Consider the following 10,569-nt stretch of genomic DNA (forward strand, 5'->3'; position numbering starts at 1 on the left):
ATGTCATGCGACACGAGTAGTAATCAAGTAGACACCAAAAGTCTTTATATTTAATACTTAGAAGATGTCATACAAATTGAGTAGTCAAATAAACACCAAATGTCTTTATATATTTTATTTATTATATTTTTTACATTTTTAAAAAAAAGTATCATGCGACGTGAACAATCGAATAGACACTAAAAAAAATAAAAAAAATTAATTTAATTTATTTTTACTTTTATTATTTTTGAAAACTATTTAATCTTTTATCTCAATTTAAATATTTATATTATTTTATAAAATGACGTGACTGAAAATATTGAATCACAAGTAAAAAAATATAATAAAATTAAATGTAAGATGTACGGAGCTATTGGGGAGTACAATAAATCACACAATTACACCTATGAAAACTAAATTATGGGGGTGCACGAAGAAAATATTGTATCAGTCCAAAACTCAAAACCAAATAATTCAACTTTGGGGGCTTCTCCCTGCACCCCCAAAGATTCTTCAGTACCTCCAAAAATGACATAATTGACCCTAAATAATCTTTTACCTGTCTCGGTGGTTGAGATAATTAAACTAAATTTACTCTGGCTGATTGGTATTTACGGGGTGCTGCACCTCCAATTCATGTATTTCTCATACCTCTGTTCTCTTTCTTCTTCCTTCGTTCTTTCTTCTCCTTCCTCCGGTCTCATTATTATTCTCAGAGCAGTGGTCCCAACTTTCTCTCTTTCATTTTCATTTGAAAGTTCTTTTGCAGTGGTAGTGGTCCTTGGTTTCATTCTGTGTGAACTGGGTCCTGCTTCAGGTGCTCCAAACTCTCCAAGGTCATCCACACATGGTTCAAATTTTTTAAAGCTTTCCTCGTTCTTTGCACGTTCCAGATTAGTATTCGTTTTTTATTAATGGTCTTTTGGAATCTTTCTCTGTTGTATGGAGTTATATTTCATTTTGTGATGATGACTGATGTTCAATACAATGCGAAACAGATTTATTCATTTTCTGGGTTTTTTAATGAAACGGATGTTGAAATCTGTTTCAGAGAAGTATGAAACGGATTTCAAAATTCGTTTCATTAAATTTTTTAATGAAACAGATTTTGAGATCCGTTTCATACTTCTCTGAAACGGATTTCAGCATCCGTTTCTGTTTTATATGGCTTTTTTTACCAAACGGATGTCCAAAACCGTTTCAGAGAAGTGTGAAACGGATTTCGACATCCGTTTCACTAAATATTTTTGAAAATTTAATGAAACGGATTTTAAGATTCGTTTCACACTTCTCTGAAACGGATTTCAACATCCATTTCAGTGAAAACACACACTCATTAAAAACAACAAAACAACAAAACGAAAATTGAAATCCGTTTTTGGTTTTTGTGAAACGGATCTGCAAAATCCGTTTAAAGAAAAAACTAAAAAATAAAGAAGCTAAAACGGATCTTGAGATCCGTTTCTCAATTTTGTGAAATTGAGGTTGAGCCATAGGTGCAATTCCTTCACCGCCACTTATCACTCTTAGTGGTGTTAGCTTCTGCCCCTCCTTTCTTCACGTCGTGGCAACGCTGCTCGCCTCCCCCTCCTTTCTTCGCGTCGCGGTTACCCGGAGCAGCACCAACCACTCCTCGCCGTCAAAGTGGAGCTCGACGAGTATAGTGCTTTTGTGCTATTCTCAAATGGCTATTCCCTCATTTTTTCTGACAGTTTTGGCTCTTTCACTTTCAGTTATTCTAGCAGCTGCTACCAGTACATTCCAAGATTTCTGTGTGGCAGACCCACAAGAGAAAGGTATATATAGCAGATACAAAAGTTATTTTTTTATGATTATTTTCTTTTATGATAGTTAGATGTAATAATATTACTTTAAAGTTTATGTTCACCATGGTTTTTGATGAATATTATGGCAGTGTTGGTGAACGGGTTGGCATGCAAAGATCCAAAACTCGTTGAGGCCAATGACATCTTCTTCAGCGGTCTTCACATAGCATGAAACACCACGAACCCTGTTGGGTCTAAAGTGACACCAGTTTTTACTTCTCTGTCAATTTTGCTATGGCTCTCTGTATTTAAGTTGCACTTGTTTGAGATGTACAGAACAAAAGTATGCATATTTTTCATGTAAAAGTGATATCATAATTTTTCTGGTATTATCTGCAGAGAGGCTTTGAGCATTCTCTTCAACGGAAATAGTTGAAGAATTTCAGCTAAATGGGTCAAGAACTATTATCCTTGTTTCAGCTGGAAACAAAGGGATTGCTATGGCTTATTGGCATCATCAGCAGAAGCACCAAGTTAAACAAATCAAGGTGATAAGGGTAGTTAAAATGGCATAAGGAAAAGCCATATCAAGAAAGAAGTGAAATTTATTCTCAATGTTGTTCTTGAGTTTCATATTTTCTCATGAAACACCAAATAGCTCTCCAATTTTCTCGCAAGATCCATCACAATTAAGATATGGAAGAAGAAAAAGTTCTGACATGTTACCCGAACAAAAGAAAAGAACGTTTGATCACACTACAAAAAGACACTGAGCTAGTGAATGAGCCATAATAACATGCTAAATTATTTGGTTTTGTTTGTCTTAAAATGATTCCTTTGTTCTAAGACTTTGCCTGCGTGCCTAGGATACTCACCAATCCCACTGTCACTCACACACAGAACCATAATCATAGTTTTTTTTTTCTTCTTTTTAGCTTGAAGGGTTAACTTTTCTCTTTGGGTCTTATCCCTCTTTTGGGACCCCAAAAGTCAATATTTTAGTGGTCCTTTCTTCCAATCCTAAAGCATGCATTTGATCAGGGTAGGTGGAGGAGGTGGACTGCTGGAAAGTATAAAGAAAAAAAATTTAAGGTTTAATATTTACTTTTTACTTTAAGATAAAATTGGAATTAAAAAGAATTTTGGTGGTACAGGATAAATTATCGGAGGTGGACGGAGAAGCTACCTTCAACTTTTTCAAAGAGTACCGTAAAAAAATTTCACCAACTTGATCTTCCACCTCACGCTGCTAACCAGGAACATCAACGTGTCACTCACTGCCAGGGCCGCCGGCGACGGCGTCGATCGGCATCGGAGGTCCGTCGCATCATCACCAACAGCGGCGATGCTGTTCTCCTGCTCGCATCCCTCAGTCGCGCGGAGCACCACGGCATGGCCTTATGTTCGCATCTCCTCCGTTTGGCCAACAGCGGCGTCACCATTCTCGCAGCCGGAACCCTCGCCGTCAGCGCCGCTCTTCTTCTAGTGTTAGGGTTCCATCTTTTCTCCTTCACCATTACATTGCAGGCTGACGTTCACAAGACCACAAGACCGCCTACGTTGCCACAGACGGCGCCGGCCACCCTCGTCGCATCACCACCTGCGGCTGCGGCGGCACTGGCAACTACTTCCTCTCCCTTTTTCAGTTTCACACTAGGGCTTCACGTGTTCTCCTCTCAAACGCACAAGCAGAGGAATAAAAACCATCGATCAAAAATACCACAGTCTCACCGGAGACGAACGAAAGCATCATCGTTGTAAATACTAAAAAAAACAAAAAAAAAAAAACCACCATCGCTATTCTGTTCACCGGCGGTCTCCCCTAATTCTTCTCCATTTCAATTTCTTTAAACCCAGCCTTTCTATTTCTACTGTCTTTGTTTTTAATGGCTTATTAATTACTTCATATGAATTCAGAATATTCTACTTTTCTCATGAAATTCATATTTCCCATAGATAGAAATTGCGTACCTGTTTATGTTATGCCTCAGTTTTGTCTTTTCTATCACTGTTGTCCTCTGGTTTCTGACTCTAGATGCTGTTGGCTATCCTTTTGGTTTTCCGCTTTGCTACAATTCTAGGTTCTTAAAAAAAAACTAGAACTATGAGACAATTTCAATCCTCCTTGAAAATATTTGTGTGAGTTTTTTGTCTATCTGTTTACAGAGAGAAAATGAGAACCCCTCACAAATGGCAGTTCTCCCCCTAATATTAACGTGCTCTCCTCTCCCACTCCAATAGCAGTTACCAAACTGAATATCTATATGCCAACTGTTCCGGCCTCATTTTGAACAAATTTTATTCTTATTATTTTTATATTTTTATATTTGTTTTGGGATGGTATAAAAAAAAAACGGCGGTGTGAGAAAGGGAAACAATAGGGTATTACTGACAAGGGCTGCACAAACTAAAAACAAGGGATGAAAAAATAAATTAATTAGAATTAAAATAGATATGGGGTAAAAAAATAAATTAATTATCAAAAGGAAAACTATATTTTGACAAAAAGAAATTGATAAAGTTGACAAAAGTTACTATAAATAGAATTAAAATAGATTATATTTTATTTTTTAACCAAAATAAAATAATAAAATAATACTTTTTCACTTAATTGGTAATTTGTCAAAGTTTGTTAGAAAAAAATTTGTTGAACTATCACTTCTTAAAAAAAACCACGAGATAGAAAATAAAGGAGGTGAAAACATTCAAAGTTATTTATTTTTATTTTTTAAACAATTATATTTTTTTAATTGTATATTAATTGTCATTTTTTTAATATTATTAGTACCATCTTTTTTGTTTTTAAATTTTATTTTATCTCTCTACCTTCAAAACTTAACCAACAACTTTTCAAGAGACACATTTTATTTATCTAGACCAAATAGATGTTTACAGCTACCCATCTTTACTTAGATCTTATCATATAATGTGAAAATTTGACATGTTCATATTATCACAATGAAAGATAAGTAAAGATAGAAACATTAATTCTGTCTGGGGTCTAAAAAAGAAACCAAAGAAACGACAATTAACAAGAACAACTAAATAAAGTGAATTCGATAACCAATTTCACAAAGAAGTTCATGATCCAAAAAACTTCAAACTGGAAAGAAAATAAAACAAAATCGATAATCATTCCATTGGAGAGGACTTCGATATGAACATAGAAAAATCAATGACCATTCCATTAGATATGGTCTTGATATACTAAAAATTGATGACTATTGCCTCGCAGACGACCTCGATATGAACATAAGAAAATCAATTACCATTCCATCAAAGAGGGTCTTCATATACTGAAAATTGATTATCATTGCCTCGTAGAGGACCTTGATGAGTCATTATTTTCCTCCATTCCGCTAGCCTCTGTGTACCCATTTGACAGTTGTTCAGTGCTTAATTCTTCATCTTTAGTGTGTTTTCATCTGTTGGGTTTTATTGGGCCATTGTTCCGAATTTGGGTTAATTTCACATTATTTGGCCTAATTTTCGTTTTTAATTATTTTTAGGTATTTGGGTAAAGCAATTTTGGAGCTTGGACATCAATATTCAGTTGAAGAGAGTTGTCGCATCATTTCCACGTCATCTGAGTGAATGGGCCAACATTTTAGGCCTAGTAGTGATATTTTTGTAATTCTAAGTGGCAAAGTGGCAATTTTGTAAATACGAGTGGTAGATTTGATGTGACCACGTTTTTTAGGGTTTTCTCCTTCATGCAACTATACCATCATCTTCCCCATTCTCCATTTTAGTTTTTTCAAGCTTTGGAAGGTGACCCATGGAGGCACAAGCTGATTTTTCACATTTTCCATTCGTTTTTCACATTTTATGAGTCTTGGACAACACCTATTGCTTTTATTCACGTTTTCTGCACCTTGGGTAACATTTATATTGAAGCATTTAAAGTTTTGTTGGTTGTTTTCGCTGTTCCTCTGTTATTCCTTGTTCATTTTCGTTTGCTGCACCATTTTAAGCTTTTAGCACCAATTTGAACTCATTTGAATAGTTGAATTTGAATTTATGTTGAACCTTAACTCTAATTCTATAGGCAACTAATTTTTGAATGCATTGATTCCTTGCAAAGAATGAAATGAAACCTTGAGATTAATGTTTTGTTCGGTGGATTTTGTTGTTTCTCCATTATGGATTTGTGTGTTCGTTTTATTGAAGAATCCAATCTGAATTTGCTTAATTTTTAGAGTGGGAAACTCGTTTTTAGTTAATTTTCATGCTTAATGAACTTTGACAAAATTCATGAACGCTTGCATTGCTTAATTGCATGTTGAATTCGTGGTTAACCTCCGCTTAATTGTTTAACAACGAATTGATAAGCTAATAATGACAGTTTTGTAATCTGTGATGGGTGAAATTTCATTCGAAGCAAGGAATCACTGCTATCTTTGAGGTTATTTAATCAAAAAAATTACAATTACGTTTTATTGTTGTGTTATGGATATGCCAAACCCCTATCCCCCCCTTTTGTGTTTGAATCTGGAAATTGAAGCTTTGAACAAGAACATTGGTCGTTGAGAGGCGACTTGGTTCAACTATCACATACTGCATTTTAAGTGTTTTAATTTGGTGGGGTACGACCTCTATCAAATTTGGTGCCGTTGCCAGGGACCAATAGTTTTGTTCAAAGTAAAATTTTCAGTGTGTTTGTGTTTGTGTGTTGGTGTTTTAGTGTGTGTGTAGTTCAAATGTGGTTGAGTTGGTATATGTTGATTGTGGTAGTGTTTCTGTGTGTTTTCGTGTAGTGTGTGTGTTGTCTGTGTAGTAGAGTAAATAGTGTCGCGACGCGCATGAATAGTGTCTGATTCTGGCATTTAACTTGTGGATTTTTGTTCTGGTAGATACGGTGCTTGTTTTGACTTGAATTTTTTCCCCCACTTCTAAGACATTGAACTTGATGGGAAAAATAGCTAGAGCAGTTGGTATGGTCTGATTCGAGAAATTCAAAAAAAATTTGGACTGATTTTTAGTGAAACTTCAAAGGACCATAACTTTTGCTCTGGTTATCAGAATCAAGATTATTTTATATGCATTTGGGGTGGAATTTAATTTCCTACCTTGTTGGAACCCACTATGCCGGTTATCAAACTTAGATTCTCCATAAAATGCCATTTTTTATATTTCAGCAATTTTTTTTGTGATTTTTCTTCATTTTTCCACTTTTGAAAAAATTTTAAAAATACTTGCACTTTGAGTTCTGAGCTGATTTTTTTTGTGGTACTGTTTGAGCACTCAAAGGACAATCCTACCAATTTTCAAGTCATTTGGAGTTCTTTTGAGTATACTTGTAGTTATACCCTATGTTATGCCAATACCATTAGAATTAATGTATTTTGGTGCATGACTAGGGGAAACCCAAGTGAATTACGACCCATTGACCCTGAGATTGATAGGACCTTCCACAGAGCACGTAGGCATATTAGGAATCCATCTTTACATGTTGATAATACTATGACTTTTCCTCATTCCTTTGATTCTCTTCATACTCTTGATACTTCTCATTCTTTGCATTTTAAGCATACTGTTTATTCTGATCATTCTGAATTTTATACTGATAATATGGCTGAACCCCCTCCACTTCATGAGAGGACCATGAGTGAGCTCACTGCACCAGAGTTCACTTATGACATTCTATGATTCAATATCCTGAGGAGAAAGTTCTGTATGTGTTAAAAACTGGATTAATACACTTGTTGCCAAAGTTTCATGGCCTTGCAGGTGAGGACCCGTGCAAACACTTGAAGCAGTTTCATGTCGTGTGTTCCACCATGAAACTGACAGATGTCCAAGAACACCATGTTTACTTGAAGGCCTTTCCTCATTCCTTGGAGGGCAATGTAAAAGACTGGTTGTACTACCTTGCACCTAGGTCCATCACAAGCTGGGATGACCTGAAGAGATTGTTCCTTGCCAAATTCTTCCCAGCTTCATGGACAACAGCCATAAGGAAGGAAATTTCCAGCATTAAGCACCAATCTGGGGAGAACCTCTATGAGTACTGGGAGAGGTTCAAGAATCTTTGTTCAAGCTGCCCCACCATCAAATCTCTGAACACCTCCTTCTACAGTATTTTTATGAAGGCCTGCACCACATGGATAGAAACATGATTGATGCCGTAAGTGGTGGCACTCTTGGTAACATAACTCCAACTGCAGCTAGGCAACTAATTGAGAACATGGCTTCCAATTCTCAACAATTTGGCACAAGGAGTGATGCCATAGTTGCTAGAGGAGTTCATGATATAGGGGTAGCCAAATACACCAAGAAGTTGGAGAGTAAGTTTGATGCTCTTACCACACTGGTTAACCAACTTGCTTCCAATCAGAGAGCTCCAGCTGCAAGAGTTTCTGGCCTTTGTACATCTGTTGATCATTTTACAGACTCTTGCCCAGCATTGCAACAACAGGCTGATGTTGCTTCTTCTTCTTCTATACCAGTGGATACTCCTCAAGCGTATACAACTAATATTTTCAACAACAATAGGCCGCAACACTAGCAACAAAACCATGATTTGTCAACAAATAGATACAATCCAGGATTGAGGAATCACCCTAATCTGAGATGGGGAAACCAAGGCAACCAACAGTAGCAAAACCAACAGTTTCAAAACACGCAGCCACCTCCTCAACAAAGAGTTGCGCCTATACAAGTTGCCCATATTCCACTTGTACCCACACCAGCTCTTGTTACATAGGCACCTTCCTCTTTTACTTCATTGGAAGAGTTGGTCAGAATGATGACACTACAGAATATGTAATTCCAACAGGAGACTAGAGACTCAATCCAGACTTTGACAAATCAAATGGGGCAGATGGCTACCTAACTTAATCAAGCACAGGCTCAAAATTCTGATAAGTTGCCATCACAAATGGTGGAGAACCCGAGAAATGTGAGTGCCATCACATTGAGATCTGGGAAGAACATTTCAATTCTTCCCACTTTTGAGCCTACACCTCAAAAGGAAGTTGACCCTGGTGCTACACATCAGAGAAAGCATGATGATGCTCATGTAGCCCATCCTTCCACATCTGTTATACCTTCGCGTATTATACCTTCTACTTCTGTTGTACCTTCCATACCTCTTCCCTTCCCTCCGAGAGCTATTCCAACCAAGAAGATGGAAGAGGTTGACAAGGAGATCCTAGAAACATTCAGGAAGGTGGAGGTGAACATACCTCTTTTGGACGCCATCAAGCAGATTCCCAGATATGCAAAGTTCTTGAAGGAACTGGACACGCACAAGAGGAGGCTGAAAGGAAATGGGAGGATCAGCATGGGGAGAAGCGTATCTGCACTGATAGGTAAATTTGTTCCTCAAATCCCTGAAAAGTGTAAAGATCCAGGTACATTCTTTGTTCCCTACATTATTGGTAATAATAAGTTTGAGAATGCTATGCTTGATCTGGGTGCTTCGATTAATGTCATGCCTCTGTCTATTTTCAATTCTCTGTCTCTTGGACCATTGCAACCAACGGGTGTGGTAATTCAATTGGCAAATAGAAGTGTTGCCCACCCTATTGGTTTCATTGAGGATGTCTTGGTTCAGGTTGGTGAACTGATATTTCCTGCTGATTTTTACATTCTTGATATGCAAGAGAGATTTTCCCGTGGTTCTACCCCACTCATTTTAGGAAGACTATTTTTAAAGACAGCCCGAACCAAGATTGATGTCCATGCTGGCACTTTATCCATAGAGTTTGATGACATTTTCGTGCGTTTTAATATTTTGGATGCCATGAAACATCCTTCTGAGGATCATTATGTTTTTCACGTTGATATCGTTGATCATGCTATTGATGGACATATTTCTCATTTTCACTCTTTGCATGCATTAAAATATTCATCTTTGTCTGACTTATTTGATTCTCATCCTGGATATGATGTGAATAATGTTGAATCTGCTGAGTTTGACTCTCTGGGTGTTGTACCTATTGACTTTGATGTTATACAATCAAATTGCACTAACCATGTTACAGGAAGTACATTTGCATCTAATTATTATGTTGAGGTACAGGCTGTGAAACCCATTTCTCCCTCCCCTCGGGTTCCTGATATTCAGCCAGCATCCAACACTCCATAGTTTAAACCCTTGCCAAACAACCTCAAGTATGTATACTTGGAGAAGGAGGACAAACTGCCCGTCATCATTTCTGTAACGTCCTAGCCGGAATTTTAAGAAATAAGATTTATAAAACATCACATTTATTTTCACAATTTCCCAAAAATGCAGAAAAATTAAATCTTCAAATGTCGCATAAGTAGTAATTAAAACCGTAATATTCAGTTATTACAAAACCAATTCCTCCAAAATAAACGTTACAAAAGAAAAATCCATAATGAAATCTGTCGCAACCGAAATCGCGACGAGACAGCGAACCAAAAAATTAAATTTGAAAAAATACAAAGTATGGAGTCGCCACCATAGTTTATTCTGGAAAACTATGGAAAAATCAAAAAGATAAGACAAGGTCTGCGAAAAACCAGATTTTGGGTTCGGGAGTCGGTTATGCGTGGGGAAGGTATTAACATCCCACAACGCCCGTCCTAATACGGTACCTTTAATTAAATGTGCAAACATTATGTGGTTTTTCAAAATATTTATTTTCCCAAAAAATAATATAAAAGGATATATAAAAGGATGTACAAAAGAAACAAAAATAATTTTTTTTATTTTTTAGGCTCGACAAGGATTAATCCTTGCTCCTACGTATCTCCATTTACAACGGAAAATCAGGGTTACGTAGTTCTTTATGAAAAACTATTTGGAAAACTATTTGCAAAATGATTTATTTTGTTTTATAATTTTGAA

The 10,569-nt window shown here is 36.6% G+C and overlaps 1 protein-coding gene and 1 long non-coding RNA gene across 2 annotated transcripts; one reads left to right on the forward strand and one right to left on the reverse strand.

Annotated features, from left to right (window-relative positions):
- Positions 1–321: 321 nt before the first annotated feature.
- On the reverse strand, positions 322–4,108 carry LOC114176044 (uncharacterized). The gene is made up of 2 exons (XR_003602959.2): positions 2,935–4,108; positions 322–2,811 (listed from the first exon to the last, which is right to left on the reverse strand). It is a non-coding gene; the product is annotated as an uncharacterized LOC114176044 (long non-coding RNA).
- Positions 4,109–8,628: 4,520 nt separating this feature from the next.
- Positions 8,629–9,840, forward strand: LOC114175217 (uncharacterized). Its single transcript, XM_085670317.1, has one exon. The coding sequence runs from the start codon at positions 8,629–8,631 to the stop codon at positions 9,838–9,840; it is 1,212 nt and encodes a 403-aa protein (XP_085526443.1).
- The last annotated feature ends 729 nt before the right edge of the window (positions 9,841–10,569 follow it).

The sequence above is a fragment of the Vigna unguiculata genome, chromosome 3, assembly GCF_037176805.1.
Source record: "Vigna unguiculata cultivar grain cowpea cultivar isolate G323 ecotype 2 chromosome 3, ASM3717680v1, whole genome shotgun sequence".
In the NCBI taxonomy this organism is placed as follows: Eukaryota; Viridiplantae; Streptophyta; class Magnoliopsida; order Fabales; family Fabaceae; genus Vigna; species Vigna unguiculata.

Excerpts from the sequence above, each read along its gene's own strand:
- LOC114175217 (XM_085670317.1), top strand. The coding sequence starts at position 8,629 with ATGGTGGAGAACCCGAGAAATGTGAGTGCCATCACATTGAGATCTGGG.